A 24835-nucleotide genomic window follows, 5' to 3' on the forward strand; every position below is an offset into this window, starting at 1 on the left:
CCCCTATGGTGTTTCCCTGTTCCTCCTCACGTGTTAAATGCTTTGGGGGCCTGGAGGGAAGGGCACACACAGGCTAGGTGGGACTGCGAGTCCTCCTGAGGAATGGGCTACTTTGCCTCAGTGACCTCAGGCCTGTGCTTTACAACATAACAGACAAGACACTGTTATAATGAAAAGTGCTGTGAAAGGTTTCCAAGCTCAGGAAGTCTCAGCACATCAGGAGACAATTTCATTCTCTTCCCCTGTCCTCCTTTCCTTTACATATAACGTTGACTTTACCACTGTTATAACTGAGCTGAGAAATGAAGTTCCCAACGTCTCTCTGCTCCACCCACCCAGATACTCTGTTCAAAAATGAAATATACATTACAGGCTTCCGAAAGAGATGTAACGAAAAATCGAGATAACCTGAAAACTTTGATCCAGTACGCCAAAGAGACCTAGTTTCTCTGCAGTGAGCCTTCATTGTGTACATAGACACTGCACGCACACTTTACATCTCATCTGGAATGGTCTCGTGAGGATCACCCGGTGAGCTCCATACAGTGCTTCACCGGAAGGAAGTATTCCCTAGCTGCATGGCAGAGGCAGCTATCCATTACATAAGCTTGGTTTAACCATCTCAGGATGTGCTAACATGCAGCAAAACAAAGACTGGGATGGCAGACCCAAAGACACTCCAGTTCACACATAGAATCTGTGGTGGTGGTGGGGGGGGGGGGTATAGATGTCTGTGGAAAAGAGAGATGTCAACTAAAGGCTGGAATGTGGGATGTTCTTTGTGTGGCCTCAGGGTGAAGGGAGGAAAAAGCTGAAGAACATCTGGAGTCAGCTTCAGGAAACCACATCTGGGCCCTCAGTATGGGAACAGGCAGAAAGTAGAAGTGACAGTAAAAATAGATTCCTCAGGCAGAAGTGTGGTGTAACTCCCTCCCCTTGGAAACTGTCATCATGGCTCATGCGGGGCCTGGTGGGTCCATGAGGGTAGCATCCCTTCATGGGCAAGTGATTTTCCTGACGTGCAGGGCACCCAAGCTTGAACCTCCTACCATCTGAAGCCTTTTGTATCCTCCTGCAGATGGGAAGGTAGGGATGTGACAATCTGTCTGAAACCTAAAGTGAAAAGGCATGCAAACATGCTCACACCACCTCCATGCCTGGCCTCCTTTCTCCTTTTAATATTCTCTCATCTTTTCTCTCTTGTTTTGAGGTGGTGAGGACCAATGGGTTTTTTGTAAGGGTGGTGAGATATTTGACTAAAGAATCCTGCAAGAAGATTTTCTGCACCGAAATAGTCATACTGTGTGCCAGAAGATGCAAGGAGAAACATGGGCTTTGAGAAAGCAGCTTCCTTTTAAAGAAAAAGACACAGGCTCTGATACCTAGGAGGGGAAGTCCTGGTAAACCTATAAGGGAGAAGACTGGCATTCGAGTTTACTAGGAGGCAACAGAAAACCAGAGATTACGATGATAATGTGTTTGTGACTTAACAAAAATTCTTTTATATCCTGGTCTTAATGAAGGGTAATAGTTGTCCAAGGAGAAAGAAGCCTGGGGGAAGTTGAATAAAGAAATATGTTTATAATTTCACCAGTGCTAGAAAAAAACCAGGTGGTCAGTTAAGTGACCAGATCTCCAATAGTTTATCACTTTACAATGCTTCATTTAGTAGTGTGTGTGTGTGTGTGTGTGTGTGTGTGTGTGTGTGTGTGTGTGTGTAATTCAAGAGTATGGGAAAATTTCAGGCGTAGTAAATTTAGTGATCCTATTCTTCGTAGGCAAACTCCATATCTGGTGGGTGTGCTGCCAGCTCACAATTTTCCCACTACTGGGGGACAGTGGCAATGACACATCTCTGCAATTGACTTTCTCAAATGTCATCGAGCAGGCTTGCTGGCTTAGAATGGTTATCCTGTTGCAGGTTTTCCCCTAAGGAAAGCCGCATGTCCAAGGTAGAGGAAAGCAAGTTTGTGCACACAAAGAGGCCCATAGCAGCACTTTGGCATGAAATGAGGCTGAGCAGAGAAAACCTTAAAAACAACACAAGGCCCAGCATCAGTCTTATGTAACAATCACATACATCCGTTAGGAGCGTGCTCATCACCTCAGCTGCCCCTGAGCACATCTATGTTGAGTGGGAAAGGGCAATGAAGGTGGAAGAGGGTTGGCAGGCTGTTTGTCAGCCCCATCGGTCGCCTGTCCTAGGACTACTTTGGTTTGGGGCTGGCCATGGTTCATGAAGCTCCACCGATACTCAAAAGAGAAGGCAAGACTGTGACAGATGGTCGCTGTCACATGGATGAACTTGGCTTTTCAGAGCTGCTGCCGCTACCCATTCCATCTGTGTCGGCCCAGGGTTAGAAGGAATGGGACAGAAGAATAGAAAGGAGACGTCATAAGAAAAGAGAAGTTCCTTCTAAGAAAAGGGACTGCTCCTACACAAGAGTCCCAGAGGACTCTACCTGGGCTGGAAGAGGATGAAGAAGTGATCCACTGAGCTGTCAGCATAATGTCCTTGAGTCTGACTGGAGAGGGTCCTGTGCAAGGGCTAGGGAGGGCAGTCCTGCCCAACACCCCACTCCAAGGCATCCATTCACCCACTCTGATGATACTAGGGAGAGGCTTAAGGGGTGATTCGTTCCACAGAATGGAGCTCTTTACTACTTTATTGATGGAAATGTCTGAGGGAGGGTCCTATTGTCCCTCAATGCTTCTGTTTGGAGGATTAAGAATGGCTCAGTGGCCCAAGGCTGTCTTCTACTTATCTTTTACTGTGGGGAGGGATGAGACCCAGGCCTGGGCCAGGAAATTTTCAGAGACCGTGGGGGCCTCATCAGAGCCATTTTACTAAAGGCAGCAGCCCAGGTCAAAACTGAGGTATATTGCCTTAGAGTGTCCTCATTGACTGACTCCCCAAACCCCAAACCAGCTGCACAAGCTTCTGGCCCAAGGACTTCTCGTCAGGGATGCTCAGGCTGATGTCCTTAGGGAGCATTCCCTTGTTTCAGCCTACTAGTCTTTCTCATCTTTAGAGAAGTCACTACATGGTGATCATCAGATGTGTTCCCTGTCCATTTGGGGAAGTGCCAGAGAACACGTAGCTACTAATACTTGGCCATTCTGGGCCTGGCTTAGCACTAGCCTTGCTGCTTGACAGAGGCCTGCTGCCCCCAGCCCACTGTGGTCACAGCCCTGTCACCAATACTGAGTTCTTCCTATGCTTGTTGGAAAACTGAGTCTGCCTAGAGTCCCTTAGGTCTCCCCCTCCACCTCGCCTGTTAGGGGTTCCCTTTGGTATCTAAGGGGCCAAGGCTGAGAACTGCATGGGGTTCCCACGCTGTGGGCTGAACCCTACTGGGGTTGGTTCCCTGGCTATTGGAGTTAATATTACCATTACCAGAGCTACAGGCACCTTTGTGGGCCCTGGGGAACCTCCTTGTCTAGCCTACCTGCCACAGCACCTACGGAGTCTAGGACTGAACCCGCCAGCACCCCCAGTTTAGTTTCTTTGGCCCTCGCCTTCATGGTATGGGCTTGCTGGGCTATGGCTTCTCTCACCCAGACCAGCCCTTGCTGCTGTTGTCACAGCACCTTGGGCCCTTCTACTCTGGCCCATCTTTCCCTCCCTCCCTCCCTCCTCCCATCAGCATCCAGTGCTCCTGACTTAGCTTGTGTCTCTTTGGGGGAAAGCAAGCCCCAAGAGAATGCATGAGATGCTTCTGTGGTCGCCCTGGGGGCAGCCAAAAAACCCCACAAGAGCTGGTGAGGAGATTCTTAGCCTACTGTTTTCTACTCTTCCCTCATTAAGATGCCGGGAAGTCTTCCCAGCTGCTCAGGGTGATGAGCTTAGACACAGGTCGGCCAGATCCTGCTGCAGCTTATAGAAAAGTGGGAAGGGGCAAGGGAAGCCAAGCCACCTTCGTGTCCCTTCTCCCATGGGAATAACCCCCCACATTCCTGTATTTCCTTTCCCAAGCAAAGAGGCAGGACTATGGCAGTGCCCATCTTGCAAAGGGAAATAACGCAAATTGGTGGGCTTGACTGGTTTTTCCATCTGTCTTTTACTTCCTCTTCTCTGAGGATGCATGGCGTCCTTCCTCCATCTTCCTTCTCCCTCTTCCTCCCCCCCGGGCCGCACTGGCTTCCCAATTTGGTCTTGGTTTTTCTCCCTGTGAGAGAAGAGCATGCATCGGAGGGGATGGCAGCCTCTAGCATTTATCATCTTCTTCCGTGTCACTCAGGAGGTCACTGACAGCTCCACACATCATGCCAGGCCCAGGCCCCCCACGCCTCCGCCGCCGATAGTGCCCATTAGGCATCTGCCAGCTGTGCCGCAGGGGTGGGGCAGAGCCAATGGTGTTGGACCGGCCCAAGCTAGTAGCCACGGCTGCCTCAAAGGTGAGTGTTTCCTCCTCGCCACAGTCTGAGGCGTGGGAGTCTTCATGGAGGGCCAGATAGGGCTCAGAGATGTAGTGCTGTGGGGAAGGGTGCTGGCCCTGCTGGGGGTGCAAGGAGTTGGAAGACTCGGACAGGCAGGCGCTGTTGCTCTCCAGAGCTTGAGAAGCCAGCGGGGATCCACCCTCGCTTCCATCAGGAGGTGGAGAGATGCCTCCACTGTGTCTCATGAGGGAGCTGTAGGAGAGGAGGGGCCGAGGCTTTGGTGGCACAGGCGGGAGCTGGCGACGACTTCGTCTTGGGGTGCTGGTATCAGAGATAGAGGGGATGGAGCTCTCACTCAGGGAACCAGTACCCTGCGTCACAAAAGAAAGAGGACAGATTAGATTAGGCAGGTGGCACCTCCACTTGGGGCCCTCTTGAGGTCCCAACCCCCCATGCAGACAGCTCTTTGAGAACATTCATACCCTTCAAGGACTTGGTAGAGAATTAGATGCCATCTAGACAGAGCATCTCAGCTTTTGCCACACAGGAAAGTCTCTGGAATTCAAGGTCAACTAATGATGCAGGTTTGGCCAGACAGGGGGGGGGGGTGGGGTCGGTGGGGAGGGTAGATGTGGGCATATGATCTGACTTACAACTGTGACCATAAACACCCAGGTGGCTAGCCAGAAAAATGGAAACTGTATATAACAAGGACATACAGGAATGCTTTGAAGTTCTAGGCAAAACAACTCCCCAAAAGGTAAATGAATGTTCTGAATTCCTGTCTGGGAAACTGCTTTGGGAAATAAGTTTTAAGAAAAAGCAATTCCTTTCCTTCCCTTTACTCTTGCCTCCCTGTCAGCAGTGCCTTGCTGCCTTAGCATCTGCAGCTGATATGCCCATCTATTGCCTTGGGCCATACCTGCATTCCTTGCCGATTCTCAACAGGACCTGGCTGAGGTGGTGGCAAATGGGTTCCTGCACTGGTCTCTCAAGGTGTGTGAAACCTCTGAGAATCTTCTGGGGTGGGGTCCTTTCAGATGTAGAATTCTGGGTTTGACTTTTAAGCAAATCTCAATGGATTCCCAAAGTCCCAGGAATTTGCTGTGCTAGCAAATTCAGAGGATGGCTCTGTTCCGCCATACAGTTTGGAAATCGCTGTTCCCTGAGTGAACAAGTCTCGGTTGCTGTGTCTCAGAATTGCTTTAACAGCTCGCTTGTTCCTGGCTGACCATTCCCAAACCAAATGGGACTCCCCTCTGGACTCCAGGAACTTTGATAAGAGCTAAGGCTGGGAGAGAGGAGTGGGTCAAGAAATACTGTCACACAGCTGGCACTTCTTAGGCATAGATTGGGAACTTAGCAAAAGATGAAGGAGACCTGCTCTTTCTCCTGAGATGGCTGCTTAACATGTAAGCAAAATCGAGCTCTCTGACTTTCAAATCCTGGCAAGGGTCACAGCAGAGCCCACCCTTTTTGGCAGAAGCGCCATCATTAGTTCCTAAGTGTAGCTGAATTTGTATATCAGGATTCTGAGGACAGGCACGGACTAGCTTCCAGATACTGTTTTTCTTGGGGTGAGGGAGAGAAATCTTGTTCCTTGTAAGTTCCTGTCACCTCTTAGTCTGTAAGCACAGAATAGCCATGTACAGTGGTTAATTCTTGTGATCATCGGGCTCTTAGCTCCCAGAGGCTGACACAAGGGCCATGGAAGGCTCTCAGGTACAGCACCCTTCCTTCCCTGATCTGTTAGAGGATCAACTTCTCCAAGTTTACCTGTCTGTTGGGGGTCTGTGACCTTCCCTCGCTGGGTGACCTGGACTGGCGACGCTCTGGGGATTCCCAGTCAGCCTGGGTCCCTCGCTCCTCTGAATTGCAACGGGAGACATCGGGAGAGAGAAGATGCTTCCGTTCTTTGGAGCGGCCTCTCTCCCGGCCTCCTGAGCGGTGAGTGTCAGACTTGTGGCCTGAGAGAGGTGACAAAAACAACCGGTTATTTCTATCACTCAGCAACTTCGGGCTTGATGACACTGAACTGCAAGCCACAAATTCTATCCCAACCAGGCACTGAGCCTCTGTGAACTGACTGTGTCCACTCCGAATTCAGTATTGAATCCTAACCTCCAATGGAATGATGCGAAAAAGAACAGCCTTTGGTAGGTAACCAGTTCAGGAAAGCAGGGCTTTTATTATGGGATAAGTACCCCAGAGACAGTTTTCTTACTGTCCCTGCTGTCTACCCTGTGAGGACACCATGAGAAGATAGCCACCTGAAAACCAAGAAGGGAGTGAGTCCCCACCAGATGATGCTGCCACTTTGACCTTGTATTTCATGGCGTCCTGAACTGGCCGAAGTGGCCTCTCCAGGCAGACCAACAGATGGCTTAAAAGGGAAATGGGAAAGAAAAGGTAGAAAATTCCCTTTTTATGAGCAAGTAACGCTGCAAGGTGCCACTGAAAAGATATGCATCAGGGAGCAAAGTCTGTTTTCTCTGCTTCTTTTTATGCCAGATACAGTGAGCAGTGTCTCTGCCAGTGCTATCAACATGGCTCAGGAGTTACGTGTGTCCTGCACATGGATTGTGAGAAGATGGCACCAGGACAGGAATTAAGGAGGTCCTATGAATGAAATGTTGGCCATCTAATGTAACGTTAGGATGAAAACCCTGGAATTTAACTAGAAGGATCTCCATTCTAGTCTTAATGCTGCCACTTCCTGGCTCTCAGTAAGGGGAAGATCATTGGTTTTCAAGTTTGGTTCCTGACCTAGTGGAGTAGGCAGAATGAGAGTAATGGTTTTTATTGTTTTAAAGAGGAGTAAGACACACAGAGAGGCTTTAAGTGAACCCCAGTGTGTAAAAGGATTCCAGGCAACACTGTGGGTAAAACAAGCTGGTGGTGGAGCTCAGCACCTTTTCGGGGGCGGGGTGGCTTCCACCACATGCCTATGGAATCTAGGTAGTTTTGTAAAAAAGTTAATTGAGAATTTTGATTAATCACATTGGTGTTTGTGATGAGCACACGGGGCTTGGGGTCAGTTTCAGGATGATAACTCAGACAGAACTGTGCACTTTGACAAGGAGTCTTTCCATTTGTGTGCATGTGGGATATGGGCACAGGTGTGCCACAGTGTACCTGTGGAAGCCAGAGGACTTGCTCTTAGCCTTGCTTTGCACTGCCATGTTTGAGACAGTATCTCTTTAGTGACTGATGATAGCTCAAACCCCATAATAGCAGGGTCCATCTTGACAGAGGGACGCTGGGATTATAGATGTGTACTACTGTGCCCCGGTTTTATGTAAGTTCTAGGGGTTTGAAGTCTGTCCTTATACTTGTGCAAGCAAGTTCTTTATGCAAGAACCATCTCCCCAGCCCTTCCTTCACTTTCTTAAACCCTGGTCTTTATCCAAATCATGTTCCAGTCATTTTTGGTCTTTGCAAAAACCAGACATATGCTAAAGATGACCTTCTCACCAGAGTCAGAATTCAGGCGGTGGGCTGACAGCCTCAGGGAGGAATGGTAGCTTCTGCGCCGTGACTTGTAGGTGTTTTCACTGCTACGCTCCATGGAGAATTCCTCCAACCAGGAGGAATTGGAACGCTTATCCCGAATTGTAGAAAACGAACGTCGCATAGAGCTAGGGTCCGTCACCACCTGGAAAGAAATAAACCGCCCCCGAGGAACACAGGGTCTGGATTAATTATTGAAAGTGTCTGAAAATCCAGATGTAGGACTGAAATCTCTTGGGAACTGTGAACTATAACCTTGGAAATTGTCACCTTCCTTGAATCGTTCTTGCAAAAACCTGGGCTACAGAGGCTGATCAGGAACTGGTGTCCTATGTATGCTAATCATCACTGAGAGTGGCCTGGGCTGGCTTCTTGTTCTCATGAGTAAAACCAGATGAGGCTATTTACTGCGCAGAATGTGGACAGGTATTATGCAAATGACTCTAGGACTATCTACAACAGAGACTCAGTCAGGGCCTGCTGCAAATAGTGAGTCACTTTGAAATAGGCGACAGCAATTGTCCAAAAGGCCATAATTCTGAAGGAAGCCATTTTCTCTTTCATTCTTTCTTATTCAACAGATAAGGCTCTGCCCTATAGGCCCCTAGCCCTGGGGGGCTTGCAACTTAACCACCTAGAAAGTACCACCCTCCCACCATCACCCCCACCCCAGCTTCCTATCACCCCAGACTCTGATGGTTTGGATTGCCACAGGTGTTAGAACAGATCCACAGCAACTTCTTAGTCTCTGTCAAAACTTGATGTAAGACAGACAAAGAAGCCAAGAAAACAGACGAAGAAACGAGGGAGGCGTGGCCTGCACCGGATGAGACAGTCCTGACATAGAGCCGTGTGTACAAATAACTCAAGTGCTGAAAGGGCTGGGAAAAGTTTTTTAAAAGGATGGGAAAACATGTAGAGAAAACTGCCGGTTGCTTAGCCGGTTGGGTCCTAAGAATTCTTAGCCTAGTGTAGGAGGAGATACACTATTTTGTTGACTAGACATTTGAAGATAGGGATTTGTTAAAAACACAGTGTAGAGAAAACTTTATCAGTGATGGCCTGTGAGCCAAGTTTTTTTGTGTGTAGGTGAGGGGTAGGGGAAAGTTCAGGGCTTACCTGAAAATCTCAGGTATTTCATAACCCACCTAATTAAAGCCTGGGATGCCACTGGATAAGGTACGTGGTACTTGAGTTTTACCTGGGGATCCATAGTCAGACGTGGCATAGAGGATGCCCTCCCAGATCCCGCATGCTCCTGGGTGTCCGGAGGAAGGTAGATGCCATGGCTAGAGGACTGCACACTTTTTAATTCACTAACCTCTGGCTCCTAGAAATAAACACACAGCCAAGCTTGTGGGACTTGGTACCATCTGGTTGCCTCTCGCCTCCAGCAGATGATTCAGCCCCCATTGTAAGAAGGGCTCTTAGAAGGGAGACTGATATTTATGAGGCCATAGTTGCAGGTAGGTGTGTGTGTGTGTGTGTGTGTGTGTGTGTGTGCGTGCTTAATTTTACACATGTGATACCAGATATCTCAAACAGAAGCCTCTAACAGGGATGAAGAGGCATAGGCCATCTTTGAAACAGTTTTTCATGTTTTATAGCTTTATTAAACAAACATTTATGCTCATTCTATACTTTACATATGTATATAATTTTTATAGGTGTTATTATTATTGTTTTTATTCTTTGAGGAATCATTTTTATCAGTTACATAGAAACCAGGATTTGAAAGAAAGTTTCTAATTATTGAAGAGCAAGTATGTTATGAATTCTAATTATTGAAGAGCACGTATGTAGGTAATAGTTTTATAATTAAATTCATCCAGGAATTTAGTAGCTAACCATCTGTTAGAGATCTACTAACTAGATCAGTTCAATAGAAATATAATGCAAACTACTTTTATAATTAGATATGTGATCAGTAAAAAAATTTCAATTACACACTTTTATTTAACTTAATATATCCAAATATTATCATATCAACATGTAGAATATCTCATTTTTAAAAATAATTATTACATTTCATTTGGATTCATAACATTCCCAATTATTCATCAGCTACCTGTGTCTGATGTGTTAAAGTGTGCCCGTCCAAAGTGTTGCAAGGTTAGACAGGAAAATGTTAATTTTCTGTTAAATTCCTCTGTCATTCTCCTAGTTAAAGAATGTGAGTTTACCATGAAGATAACTTACATCAGTGTATGAATTTTGGAGCTGCTTATATGAGCCACACAGAGATCAAAGATCTTTGACATCTGGAGGTTATTCTAGAAAAAGATGTTATACTTAGGTATTTATACTCTTAAAATACGGGCGCATGAGCAGGTCAGTGCTCAAAGAAAGGGGAACCTGGAACAGCCAGTCAACTCTGTGGCTACTGGTATAGCTGGAAAGAGAGCCTTCCCAGGCCATGGGCTATGTGCACTTGAGGAAGCCACAGCATTTGTAGTGAGTGCGGTAACATGGCACACAATTCCAACTTCAAACAGATGTGGTAATGACACTGAAGTCTACAGGTGTCAGAGGTGGCGTGAGACACACTCCATATGCACACACACAAATCATGGCCACGCCTCAGGACACGGAGCAGGGACCCAGAGGGACGGGCAGTACACAGTGGTGATTGTGTCGCATGGCTGACACCTGAATTAAGTTACAGACACCAGCACTGACAAGATGAACACAAATCCGAAAAGTTCTGGCACTACAGCTCAGCCTGGGGGAAACCCACAGACATGATGAGGTAGCAAAGTGTCCCTGGGGAAAAAGAAGACACATTATTGAGAGGTTTCTTCTCCCACCACATCTATCAAGTAGGTTGACAAGGCATAAAGTGCTGAGAGGAATTTTCAGAATCAAACTATCCATACCAGCTTAGTGCCGAGGTCTTAGTGCTAAAACAATTAGGAAAAGAGAGTAATTATTGTAAGAAACCCTACGTGCCCCACCAAGAACACCTTTGGGCAGTTGTCCTGTATTCCAAGGGTATCTGACCTTGCTGACTCTCAGCAACCACGGGAGACAAAATTACCCATTTGAGCTAACTCCTCTCTGTAGAGAACCTTCTCTCTCTCCTCTCTCTCTCTCTCTCTCTCTCTCTCTCTCTCTCTCTCTCTCTCTCTCTCTCCCCTCCCTCCCTCCCTCCCTCCCTCTCTCTCTCTCTCTCTCTCTCCCCCCCGCCCCGCCTCTCTCACACGCACACACACACACACACACACAGTCCACTTGGCATGGCATTGAGATATAGAGTAGCGGAAAAAAAGGATTAGTAAGGCAAAGGAGAGAAAAACGTCGCCTATGAATGTAAAACAATGAGGCTCAGCTCACTTAATGCTGGGTGGCTATGCAGACATTTGCAAGAATTAGTTTTTGTCTTGCTTTTTCCAGGCCAATTAAACCTGGGAGGAAACCTGGGACCCCCTAGCTTCCAAACGAGAAACAGTGGCACAGCTGATTAGGTTGGTAAGCAGTCCTTGCTTTTGCACTAGTAAAGCCAACATTTTCGCTGGCACTTTCTTCTTTAATGTTGAACTTGACTCATTAGGATCCTCAGGAATTTTACCATCTGGACTAATGAAAAACTTATTTTGGGCTCAGGAAAATGACTTTAGGGTTTACTTTGTGAAAAATATATGTGGCCTTGAAAAAATTATGACTGATGGAAGGAAATTTGCCCGAATCTACACATAGCAAGAGCGGTGAGGTCTTTCATATGCTATCTAGTTATCTAGCTAATCATTGTCGTAGATAGAGCTACTAAATATTAGAGGAAGTGGGCTTCACTCAAGGATGCCAGGGGCATTCCTGTGTTCCTCTAAGCAGTACTCAGTAGTGTGCCATATAATATCGGTACATACCACCCATGCTAAGGGACTGTCTTAAAGCTTGCTCTCATTGGCAAGATTTTATATATTTGCCTTGAATTTTGATAAATTAAAAGGGCTTGGCCTGAAATATAAATTCCTGCAGGAGAGAAGAGGCCCCTGGGACTATAAAAACTTAATGGGTGGTATTCTCAGTGAACAGGAGAAACTAGTTAAGAAGGGGCTAAAAATAAGAGTAAAAAAAAAAAGGGATCAAGAAGCCAAGAAAATACTTCTGAGGTCATATAGTCACTCATTCACCAGAGATTGCTGTTCCTGGAACTGTCCGTCATCAGCTGGGTCCATACAAGCCAACTGGAATATTTCTTGAGGGGAGAGTGGGCTCATTGAAGGGTATCCACTGCGACCACTCCTGAAAAAGCAATGTCAAATTCAGAAGTAATGAGAGACAGAGAAAAGTCATGTCATAACTTCTACTAGCACGTCCCATCCCATAGACAATCTCCTCCTTACAAGGCAGTGCCCTCATTCTTGGCTGGTCTATAAGTCTATTGACTTGTAGGTGGCTGGCCTTAGAACAGAAGATGTTTAAGACAGTGTAAGAAAACATAGAAACTGGTGCTTTCAACCTGCATTTGGAATCATTCTTCATTCTGCTGGCGACCAGCATATCTGTGACAAATGACATCATTTGTCACACTCAGCCATATGGATAGACCAGTGCTAGATTGTAAACCTGTTTCTGTTGGGTTTCCCCATTGGGCAGAAAAATGCCAGGGTTTAAACAGTGAACAGCTTGTTTAAATATTAAGGAGTCATGGTCTTTAAAAAAACCCAAAACCTCTACTCTCAGCATCCATGGCTAAGCTCAACTTGATCCAATTCAGTTCCATGAACATTTACTAGAGGGTTTCTCTGTGCTGCTCACTGTTTCTATTGGTTCATGAACTGGAAGATAATTTCAGAGGTGGTGGTTGAGAAGCAAAAAGCCCTGGGTCGATTGCTATGTGGGAAAAGATTTTAATTGTGATGAGCTAGTGACAAACCACAGAATCGGCTCAAGTGGATGCTATGGAGAATAGCAAGATAGATTTTTCTCCAGCCAGTCTGGTCCAGCTATTCCTAAACAATCTCATCCACAGTGATGGTTAGAAGAAAGGACAGTGGAGTCTTCATGAAAAAACTGGCTTCCGTTGCCGTTTGTTGCTACCAGTGGAGTAACAGATTCCATTATCCTAACCAATAGTACACAAAAGCAAGCCATCATGACTATGAGAAAGGAGGCCAGAGGCCAGCGCTATGCAGCTTGAAAAGTTATAGGCCTCTAAGGTGACACACCATCTCTCTAAGTGTCAGTGTTCACACTAGGGAGGCCCATGCCATAACAGTTTACTGTTAAGGACTTTGCATTCCATAGAAAAGTAGAGGAGTGGAAAAAGATTGCTGGTTACTTTAAAATAATCCATAGGTACAATTTTACTATATTAGCATTAAATGAGAGGGTTTGGATAGAAGAGAATCACCTGATGGGCCCCCTTCTGACTGTCACAACTCCCATAGAATAATATCAAATAGAAATCTAAATGCCATTCATTCATTCATTCATTCATTCATTCATTCATTCTGTGCCTTCTCTTGAAAATCAAGGGAACAAAATGGACAATGCTAGTATAGCGTATGGCTCTTGTTAGTTTTACTGAGAACAGTTAACTCTTCAATAAGTGGACAAGACCTATGGTTTCAATGTGTTCCCAAAAGTACATGTGTTGTAAATTCCATTACTAAATTTATGTGTTAATGTTATTTGAAAGTAGAATATTTGGGAGATAATTAGGACTTGATGAGGTCATGAAGGTGGGGCTCACAAGGCACATTACTGTCTTTATCACACACAAAAAAAGGCCCAAATATCTGAATTAGCAAGCCTGTTCTGCCTCACCCCACACAATACGACATAACAAAAGGGTCCTCACCAGACACTGGCACCATGTTTTTGGGCTTCCCAAGACCCAGCATTATCCTCCAAGTAAAAATTCTATTCTTTATAAACACATAAAAAAATATTGACAGGACCCTTAGAATCATCAAACAACCCCAGAGTATTAAATAAATTAAACTTAGAGTCATAGCCTACTTTCAAAAATGCATAGAGGTTCTTGTTTTTAAGATAATGTTCAAAATACAGGGCGTGGCCTCCCATGCCCTTGTTCTATCTCATCAACCTTACTCTGCCAAGCCTTTCCTTTGTTGCCAGAATTCAATGTATAGGCTGCTTTAAGTTTGCTGAACATAGTAATAGCCAGGCTACTTTTCATATACTTTGGATTTTTATGCCAAATTTTATTTCTATAAGAAACTATTCTTGATGTCCATCAGAACTCTTCCATGCCCTCATATCATGCCACTGTTTTTCTTTCTGGAGTTTGTCACAATTGTACTTGAAAGCCACAACTTCTTTCCTAGCTAATTTTCCCATTTAAAGCCTGGCTTTCCTGTATGTAAGTAAACTCACTTGGTTTGTATGCGGGGGAAGAGAGGAGCTCTGTCTGCCATGGCCAGCAAAGTAACTCTGGAACAGTCTATATAATTAATGCCCGGCTCTTGAAACACAGATAGTTCTGAAGAACCAGCCTGTAGCAATGTCTACCCAAAGGCTTAAACTAGAGACGCGTCAGTCTTCATTTTTCTTTTTAAATTTCATGTGGATTGGTGTCTTCCCTGCATGCTTTCCTGTGTGAGGCTGGCAGACCCACTGAAAGTGGAGTTACAGACATTTACGAGCTGCTGGCCATGTGGGTGCTGGGAATTGAACCCATGTCCTCTGGAAGAACAGATAATGCTCTTTATCACTATACTGTCTCCCACGTGGTCTTCTTGCTTCCTCTCCCTCCTTCACTCCACATAGCAAACTTATTAGTAAATCTTACCTGCTCTTCCTACCTTGCTTACTTACTTCTCTCGGTTTCTAGCCTGGTTGTCCAAACCACTGCCATTGGTGATTTGCATAACTGCAGGAAGCTACTAAGTGATGTCATCTCTAGAATGTTCCCCTCTGATCCATTACGTCTACACTGAATTCATAAATGAATTTGCAAGGCACAAATCTAATCATGTCACTCTGAAACATAAAACCCCATGATTTTAAGGCAACAATTTACCTTCTTTATCATGGTTTAGAATGGCCTCTAACTCTGGCCACTGTGTAGCTCTCCAAACCCAGCAACAGCCACTGTTCCTGAGTGTTCCATTCCACCTAATTGTACAGATTGTAGGTGCCTTAACTTACATAGTCTCACCTCTGGAAGAGCTTGCCTTCGGATCTCTGTGTTACTTCCTTGAGGACACTCCCTACTACCCCACACCAAGCTCTCAAAAGAGGTGAGTGGCTTCCTTTTCACGATATCACAGTTTCCTACCCTTCTACATGTAACAGATCACTCTTACAATTTCCCTTTCCCAGATTTGTATCTCTGGGGAGTCTCACCTGTTCATCAGTATCTCCAGAACCTGAGCCAATGCTTAGGCCGACTTTGTTCTCAACAAATATTGGTGAAATCAGTGAGTAACTGAATCTATAAACATATGGGAGACAAGCCAGAGTGATGATCCCATGTAAAAAAAAATTCTAGGCAAGGGCAAAGTGACACCTTCCACTAATAAAACAAGGACTCATGACAAAATAGCACAAAGCCTTGCAGTGAGGAAACTATTTTTTCTAGTCCTATCTTCTTCCCTCTCTCTTCCGCAGAGCAATAAAATGTTTATCTACTTGTTTTCCAGGGGCCCAGGGCATCCAAATACTGCCCTCTGATCATATCAAATTGTCTGTAAAAATAACTCTGGGTCTGCTCTTCAAAATGTCTTAGATTGTGAAGTCAAAAAATGTTTTGCAGGAACAGATCTCTAATACCACAGTCTGAAAGAAGTTAATGGTGTGAGGAATTCCCAGTAAAGTTCCAATGGAGGTCTCATTCCCAAACCCTGGGTGTCATCTTCCTAATCACTAATGGAATTGGCCCTCTGAGTGGTCGCTGCTTCTATAAGCAGGACTCGCCTAAACCCAACCACAGAAGCTCATTTCCAGTGAGTGGAGGAGCCTGTGTTCTCTGGTTCCCCATTTGGTGATGACAAAACAGCAATGGCGTAATGAGATATGTATACTAACAGCCAACCTGCAGGTAAGCTGCAGACGTGCTAGACAATCTTTCGTTAAGGTTTTTATATTTTTTTCTATTTATAAGGTCCCTTTTGCTCATTATAGAGTATAAGATGTAGTAGAAAGTCTCTAGACTCAGAACTAACTGATTTAAAAATCTGGGTTTGGCTCCTTCCCAGTCATAGTCCCTGCCTGCTCATTTGTAAAAGTGGTGATGTCAATGTAAACATCTCCAGGGTATACAGAACAATCAAGTGAGGTTAACAAATAGTGACGCAGGAACTGTAAGACACCCCCACCCCACCCCAAGGGGGGTCAAAGAATCCAGTGAGTATTGCTTCTCTTTCCCCTTTATGCTCAGTGATCGCAAAACCCATGACACTAGATCCATTGAGAAAGAACAACCAAAAATTGAGAGATGATAATTCCCCACCACAGAACTATAGCCAAGGTGCTAGAGTGTTATACCGTGAGTGACCACCTTCCGCTACTGGCCTTTTGCCACCTCTACCTTCTCGGATGCTGGTTGCAGCACTACGCATGCGTGATTCACGGTTCTCTTACTTCTGCTGCTAAGCCGTTTTGAGACAGTCTGCCCAAGGAAGGAACAGGCTCAGAGGATCATTTCTGAGTCTGCACAGTGGGAGCAGAATGCAAACAGGAGTCCCGTGGACCTTGAGGCTTTACTCACAGGCCTGAAACGGGGTCCTGCTGGAGATAAGGCAGGGCTTTGGCGTTAGCGATGATCTCCTGAGGCAGTGATGAGGGCTCCATGCGCTGGAACATGGGTGCGTTTTTCTGTATCGAAACAAAGAATTCCCATGATTTTGCGGGGACTGTGATGAGAAAGACACAGCTTAATGAGCAACAAAGAAATACGACTGATTCCTTGTTTGACTGTTTTAATCTTTTAGCTCACTGGGTTTCTAATCACACAGCACTAGAAATGTCTCGAACTCTAAAACCCCTTATCAACTTTTAGCGTGCTTTATAGGGAAACATGCAGCCTGTCCCCGGAAGCCGTGTTTACTCACGACCCACTCAGCGTGCTATCAGCGACCCTTACCTGTTCCTCCAGCTGCTGTCTCTGCTTCTTCACCTTACTCTGTTTGTAGTAGTCCATAATCATCATTGCTGCATAGATTTTTCCCACAGTCAGGTCAGAGGCTAGAAACACACGTGGACCATAGGAATGAGCAAGGGGGATACATAGGGGCATAAGCCTCCGTACTCACTTTCCAAAGCAGGTTTGCACTTTCAGTCAGTCAGTCCTCTAATGCATATTACAGCTCTGAGGACATAACATGGATAGATTCCCTATAATGACCTCAGTGCTAACAGTACTAAATAGTAAGAAATACATTAGAGGGGGCTGGAGGGATGGCTCAGTGGTTAAGAGCACTGTCTACTCTTCCAGAGGTGCTGTGTTCAATTTCTGGCAACCACATGATGGCTCACGACCACCTATAATGTGATCTGATGCCGTCTTCTGGCCTGCAGGTGTACATTCTGACAGAGTGCTCATGTCCATAAAATATATAAATAAATCTTCTAAAAAGAAATTAATTAATAAGTACCACCTCCTACTATTCCAGATATTCATGTCCAAGTAGCAACATGTTTTCTCAAATGCATAAGGGCTTACTGAATAGTCTTATGGAGAGGGGGGAGAGAAGGAGAGGGGGAGAGAGGGAGAGAGAGAGAGAGAGAGAGAGAGAGAGAGAGAGAGAGAGAGAGAGAGAGAACTTTTCTGCACCCAGAAAATTTCATCCGCAGCCACCATGGCACACCTTAAAAAGTCAGTTTCAATGAATTATGATTAAAAGTATTTTAGAAGTGGGGACTTGGTTTTCTAATGGTAAAAGAGTGACCTTCCCTTATCTCCTTGGTCACTCTGGTGATAAGTGCACTTGGAAGGAGGAGCCCACCACACCTTTGGGCATGGGCACGAGTAGATCCAACATCTTCTGGGACAGGTGAGGCCAAATGGCCAGCGTCTCTTTTTGTAGCTCTGAGTCTAGCTGCTGCCTGTCTGCACCACCTAGAATAATATAAATTATTAATAACCCGATCAGAGCAGCCACGGAATAATGAAGAGCGAGGGGTAGGTGGGGGCAGGTGCTGAGTCAGCATGGCACCTCATACTGTGAGAGGGTATCTCAGCATCTCAGCAGCGAGTGACCATGGATCTGGCAATACCAGCATTTCTGCTGAGGAAGCAGAATACAGTCTGGCTCCTATTTTCAGTGACTCAGGCATATTCTTCCCCAGCGAGGCTGAGACCAAAACCAACTTCCTCCCTGAGTCTAACAGCCTCCCCGGGGCTCAATACATCAGAGAGGAGAGTAGAGACAACTGTAAGGAAGACACTTGCTTAGTTAATACACATCGGTCCTCCTACCAACCCTAACTATACCATCTGAATGACCTGATTCTTAAAAAAAAAAAAAAAAAAGGCAGGCTAAAGGTCTTCCAGACCCCTGAATTTGCCATCATGATGGGCAAACTATTACAGTGTCCACTCTTGTTGGCACCTGCAATAGAAGCTTCCCAAGACTTTTGAGAAAAGATGCTATCTGGAAAAGAATTACAGAATTAAAATTTTTATGCTCAACAAATATTACTTGGATGCTGGGACATGTCAGACATGCAACACCAAGTCATTTATTTTACCAGAGAAATGGCACGCCTTAAAGGTACCGAGTTGGACGTAAAAGCAGGCCACTGCATTACTTCATGTGTGGCTGGCTAGACAGTGGTTCAGAAGGCTCCATCCTATAGCAGCCTGCATAGCTTATAACACAGGGCGCTACCCTCCTTCCTTCCCCTACTAATCTGACCTTTGGCAATTTTGATGTCCAGAGCTGTCCTGATCAGAGCCATAAGTGTGGAGGTGAAGTGGACCGTCATGTCCTCAGCCACTGGCATATTCATCAGCACCAACCTCTGTGTGAAAGAGAAAAGAGAAAGAGCAGGCAAAAAGACAAATATATTGAAAGACACCTTGGTTTAAAAGTAAAAGGGGTAGGAAAGTGCAGAGGTTGAGTGCACAGACAAAAAGAAGGGCAAGGATTCCCCATCCCATCCCAGTCTGGGATCTCCCTACATCCCACTCAAAGCTCATTTGCTACTATTTTATCTTATCTAGGGAATGATGTCAAATGCCCTAATCATTTTGCAGAACTCCTTCCCACGGGGGGGATGCTAGGAATATATCCCATAGGAATGGGAAGTGACGACAAAATTGGTTCAAAGAATGGAGTCAGCTCTGAGAGGTGGCTCCACTCCCTGCTTCGAGGTGCTCTCCATTTCTACTTGCCCGGCAAACATCCTCCCCCACCCCCAATCTCAATGGAAAGATGGGGAGAGAATTGGCTTTGTTCGTCTCACTTGAAAGACGTATCCTGGTGCCCCTCTTTTTGAGTCTTTAAAAGATGGAACTTGCCAGCACATGATTGAACATGCAGAAAGTCCAACTTATCCAAGGGATGAGGAGGAGCGGGAGGGGCAGGGGGAGAGTGCAAACAGGCTCTAGGGGAAGGAGGATGAGGACAGCACGGAAGACAGAGTCAGAGAAGGGGTTACAGGCAGGAGCAGAGTGGGCAGGCCCTGTTCCCCTCACCCAGAGGAAGGGATATCCAGCTGAAATGGCCAAATCCACTTTCCAGAGAGTATCTTGCTTTTAGAATTCCGTGAACCCCTCGCTCCCATCCCAGCTCCTCTGTGAAGTCTTGCCCTAGGAAGTCTAATTCTTTGCCTTCTGTGTGATGCTTTGTGGATATCAAAAAAGTTAGCATCACACCTGCTGTGTACAAGGAGCCATGCACTGGGGTGAAGGAGGGTTCCTGAGGATTACATGCCAGTGAGGTGCTCTGGAGCAATACAGTTTGGATGGGGCAGCAGAAGGGTGTCTGGCAGAAGCCCCATCCTGGTGGTAGTGGTTCGTAGTGATTGGAGCATGCTCTTCACTAGTCATGCTCTCTAAGGCTCAATTGGATCATCTTGCCTAAAGCAGCTCCACAGACTGCATGTGTTAGAGTGTAAAGGTTGTTTGTTTCTGAGTCCTGTCTTTCCAACTTCTATGGGACTGGTGGCATTGTGCTTAGGTGAATGAAAAAGCTCCGGAGTTCTGGGCCACTCTATACGCTACAAGGGAGTTACCAGTATGAGGAAAGCTCCTGGCCCCAAAGCTATGAGCATCCTAATGACCAGTGGACGATGCCGCTCTGTGACCATGAGGAATCTACCCACCACTTAGTCATGCTCAGAAGGCAAAGCTAACACTAAACACATTGTGTGTCCATTGTTGCTCTCTTCCAAGGCACTGGGTAGCTGGCCAATGGGGGCGGGGGAGGGAGGAGGGAGCTGTATTCCGTCAGTCATGAAATTGAAGGTATGTCCCTCTTTTATGTTTGTTGCTAAAAGGAAACTATGCTATTGTTCCTTCCTACATCATAGGGGAAAGAAATTTGTTACTAGTTTTCCTTCTAAAAATTTCTTCTGGAACAATCCTTAGGGATTACTCCATTATTGCCCTAAATATATGAGCGAAGCCATTTCCTTCTCAGTTCTTTTGTTGTAGGCTTTGTTCTTACCCATCCAACTATTCCCCTGGCCACCACTCTGCCTCCTTTAAAAGGAAACACACCACTTAGCCACACCTTTCTAGTAGCTCACTCACGAGAAGCCACACACGTGTAGAAACACAGTGACACAATAAGAGGTCCACGGTGAACATCCCTAGAACCTCTCTTGTCTCCTTTATCCACCTTCACGAACCTTCCTGACTCCATCTCCATGCCCCAGCCCAGCTTCCTCCCCATAATCTGTCCTCCCCACAGCTGAATCCCATTTCCTGTTTGTCTCTAGCCCAGAACAAAGGAAGGAGTTGTCTACCTTATAGGCCACTTTGGAGGGACATCTCTTGCCGAGGCCTAGCGGTGGTGACATGAGAGTCAGCATTTCATACATCTCAGTGTAATGGATGCGACCACTGCTCATGGGGTGGGTTGGGGGGGGTGAGTAAGGGTAGGAGATGGGCAGGGCAGGAGGGGTGGCGGGGGAAAGGGGAAAAGTGGTGGAGGGAAGGATGCAGACAGGTAGGAGAGAGGAACAGCATTCCCAGAGAGCCAAAACAAAGTAATACAGGAAACAGAAGAGAAACAAAACAAAATGGGACAAACAGGAAAAGAACAGGAAACCTGTTAATCAAGGCAAATCATACAAGTGACTCTGTCCTGGTGCAGATTTATATCACGCCCCACACAGACCCGGGAACACTAGTCACAACCTCTGGTCCCTCTGACACTGTCAGAAGGTGCTGTCAGTTGGGGGAAGGGGGCTGGCTCCCTTTCTCCTCCTTGGTTAGTGCTGCACTGGCTTTGTAGTTCACGGCATCTACCCCCAAGGCAACACAAGCATGTCTTCAATTCCCAGGGCTGTGCGTGAGCGGTATAAACCGGATAGACGGTGCTCCAGCCGTGGGTGGGAATTTCTGGCCCCTATGGGGGCTGGGATGCTGGCCTGGAAGTCAGGCCTGTCCTCTGCCCTGAACCCACAGGCAGAACGTCGTGTATCCCCCCCACCCCCATGGTGTGTGTGCAGCAGGAGGTGGCGGCTTGCGTTGAAAGTGGTGGGCTGAGGCTGCTGGTCAGAAAGTTGGCCCGTTGCTTCCACCTGGCTCCGTGAACAAGAGTGCTCTTTATTCCCCAGCATGCACCAGGTTGAAGGCATGCTGGGGACGGAAGAAACAAAACCAGGAGGAGGAAGAGCATCTTGCATGCCATGCTACCCTCCCCAGCTCTCCCACATGCGGCTGCAGGTTTCACTAGGGTGGAGTTTAAAGAGTCTCAGCAGAGGCAGCTGTTGGGCCTCCCAAGTTCAGAATCAGGGTCAGCATCCCAAGTCCGCTCCATCCATCACCTAGGTAGACATCCTTCCTGAGCCTGTATCTTCTTCTTCTGCCCGAGCAGGGTTTTGCTTTCCTCCCCATAGCACCTGAAGCAGGCTCCTTATCTAATGGTCCTGGGCTTGGTAGAGTGGCTAGGACACTGAGCATCTAGGGGATGGCCGAGTTTGAACTTATGTTTCTATCTCTGAACCTGTGGCTCTAACTAAGAAGTAGCGACCTGACAATTACAGCAGACCCTGTCCAAGTATGTTTGGCAGGAACCTACGGCATTAAATGATCTGTTCAAGGTCCTTCACAGTGTCTGCTGAAGTCATTTTAGACTCTGTGCTGTGAAAATTCTCTAATAAACTCCCAAATCCATGCTTTTTAGACCACTGTCACTTGTCCTTTTCCTCTCTGTCCTACATCTTCTGTTGCTGACACTATAAAACGCAGTAGGATCTGTGAGGGATGGCAGGAGTAGGGATGACTAGACTTACACTTGGACTCAGGTGGCTTAATGAAAATGAAGGTCCAGGGAAGGGAAACCAGAACTCTTTGCTTGATTAAAGGATTCTGGGGAAGGGTGTAGAATGTGCGTGCTAAGGTAAACTGGAGGATGTACATGTGTGAGCACACTCGTGTGTGTGTGTGTGTGTGTGTGTGTGTGTAACAACTGAGAGACTACAGTGGCCTTGGTATTAAGTCTTTAACTCTCTTCTGCCTTCACCATTAAAAAATGAAAAATGTGCCCTCCTTCCTACATCGCAGCTGCTGGTTCTGGGAGGGGTTGGGTCTCTTTAAACTCAAGGGAAAGCATCATGAAGGTTCCCTCATGTGGTGCAGTGGTGGTGGAGCGGAAGGCAGAGAGGGTTAGATGCTGCATCCCACTGCACGGAATGGCTGAGGGACTGGGAGGCAAACCTTGCAAGCCACCCTGTAGGGGCAGTTCTCTCCCAGGCCCAGAGGAGGCGAGATCACCCGCACTAATTTGTACATATCCTTATACGGGATCCTGCCGCTGTAAAGAAAGCACAGGTGGGTTAATAAGATACTCAGAGAAGGGTGGGGAAGAAATGATGGCTTCTCCTTGTAGGGACTGCCCAAAAGAAGTAAGAGCAGTTTGTGGGTATCTGACAGAATCCTTCCAGAACACTGGGCACCAGGGAACTACTGACTTGCTGAACTACTATCCCAGTTTTCTCAGAAAATCAGAGTCCATCTAATATCAAAAGGAACTACCTAATGCCTAAAATACCCAGAAATACCTATGTGGCCTGAGTAGCCCTGGCTCCAGCTAGGCTTCTAAGAGCAAAAAGGCAGCCTGTGTGTCTCTGACCACTGTTCAGAGCAGACGTCAGCTTGCCAACATGCGTGCGGACTACAGAACTCTTTGTTTTCACACTCATACTGACTGTAACCTGTTACTCAGCACCACCTGTCAAGGGCAGTAGGGAGTCAGCATCTTTCTGTGGACTGTGAGAGACAAATTTCCCACTAGGCTAATTAGCAAGAAACAGAGTTTGCATGAGAGAATTTGAAAAGGCTTTAGATCTCTTTGTGACAGATTATCCTGAGTTCAGCTTGGGTAAACTGCTCCACTCCACAGGTGCCTGCCGGCATCCATGTCCAAACGGCAATCTGGGAGGGCACCTCAGAAATAGTCTCTTACAGCCCTGTTCCCACCACTCATGATCTAGATTTGATCCTGCCAAATTCCAGGAATGCTGTGACTTTTCTTTTCTTCTTTTTTTTCTCTTTTAATAACCTTTTCTTCCAGAAGCCTTCCAGAGACGTCTGGCTTCTCATGGAAAAGGGCAAAATTGACACAGGATTTATTCTCATCTTCTCTATCAGGGCCCAGAACAAGGAAGCTATAGTAGGACCTGAAGGTCTGGATGAATACTGGACCATGACAGGGGTTCCCATAGAAGTGATGAGCACATTATCTCCATTTGAGCATCCTTTTGGGAAGCCATATCAAAGCTAGTGTTTTCTCCAGCGTCACTCTTTCTAGCCTTTTCCTGACTTGGTGCTGACTTATCTTGTTTTCTTCCAGACAGTTGCTCATCAGCGTGTCCCTGTCTCTCACCCTTTGAAGTGATAGAAGGCAACCATGTGTCTATGTCTTAAGTGTAGTAAGTAAAGGGCTTACAAGTGACCCCTACAACCCATTTTCAGTTCTTCTTATGAAGACCCTGACTCGCTGATTCATTGTACTTTTGTTGGTTTCTTCTTGACAGCCTTATTCCATTGAAGACGCCAACTACATTGTAACCAGAACAAGCAGTACTTCTCTAGCCATTCAAAGTGACAGAAGGGGTTCCCTTTCATCTTTCTGCTCAGCTCACGTGACTGAGTCTTATGATTGTCCCATTGGAACTTCTTCCTAGCAAACTGCAATGAAAGGAGGAGCATCTTTAATGCACTTGGCATTTGGATCCACAGATGAAGTGAAACCAAAGGAAGCTCTCTCTGACCCTGAGAGCTGAAGATGCCTGAGCGAGGCGAGATGTGCAATGCATCCATCCTTTGGTAGCAGATAGTTTCTCTTCAGGGAGGTGAGTGACTCGGCATCCAACATCAAGGCCATAAATACTTTCCAGAAGGCAACTCTTCTTACTTCTGAGTTGTACTCACATACCATTTTTGTGATTTTAAGAGTAGTATGCATACACCAGGCTTCATGGGTACCATTACCACCACTTGACAGATGGTTACATGGCTTGTCCAAAGCGGGAGAGCTGATATGACTCAGGGCCAGCATCAGCCTCAGTGTCTTGTTCTGCAAGACTCTGCTGGTTGCATACTAGAACCCTTCATTGGAAATTGAGACCAGCAAGGACAATGTGTTGCTTGACCACTGTAACAGGAAGGGATATACAGAACTCTGCACCCTAGCTCCTTAGGACAGAAGGGAAAGGAACTTGGATTCAGCCATCCACCCCGAAAACAGTTAACCCAGGTTTAGCAGCTTCACAGCTCAGGTTTGGGGAAGAGGTGTACATTATAAAGGCAGTGTCAGGTGGAAGCAAGGTGGTCCACTCCTCTGAAGGGGTTCCTAGAGTA

At 46.3% G+C, this 24835-nt stretch overlaps 1 protein-coding gene across 10 annotated transcripts in view; it reads right to left on the minus strand.

Annotated features, from left to right (window-relative positions):
* Window positions 1–2903: 2903 nt before the first annotated feature.
* The window catches only part of Cacna1e (calcium voltage-gated channel subunit alpha1 E), a 455810-nt gene continuing 433878 nt past the window's right edge, over window positions 2904–24835 (minus strand). For 5 of the 10 annotated variants that reach the window (XM_051147601.1, XM_051147600.1, XM_051147598.1 and 2 more), the window contains 10 exons: window positions 20773–20869; window positions 18717–18822; window positions 17810–17917; window positions 16943–17043; window positions 16568–16674; window positions 12021–12132; window positions 9092–9220; window positions 7855–8035; window positions 6157–6347; window positions 2904–4751 (listed from right to left, as the gene is read on the minus strand). In XM_051147601.1, the coding sequence (XP_051003558.1) occupies window positions 4209–4751; window positions 6157–6347; window positions 7855–8035; window positions 9092–9220; window positions 12021–12132; window positions 16568–16674; window positions 16943–17043; window positions 17810–17917; window positions 18717–18822; window positions 20773–20869 (1675 nt within the window). In that variant the 3' untranslated portion in view covers window positions 2904–4208. Of the gene's footprint in view, window positions 4752–6156; window positions 6348–7854; window positions 8036–9091; window positions 9221–12020; window positions 12133–16567; window positions 16675–16942; window positions 17044–17809; window positions 17918–18716; window positions 18823–20772; window positions 20870–22690; window positions 22788–24835 lie in introns of all 10 variants that reach the window. The other 5 variants (XM_051147606.1, XM_051147602.1, XM_051147607.1 and 2 more) reach the window with 3 other exon arrangements.

The sequence above is a fragment of the Acomys russatus genome, chromosome 6 (genome assembly GCF_903995435.1).
Source record: "Acomys russatus chromosome 6, mAcoRus1.1, whole genome shotgun sequence".
Classification (NCBI taxonomy): domain Eukaryota; kingdom Metazoa; phylum Chordata; class Mammalia; order Rodentia; family Muridae; genus Acomys; species Acomys russatus.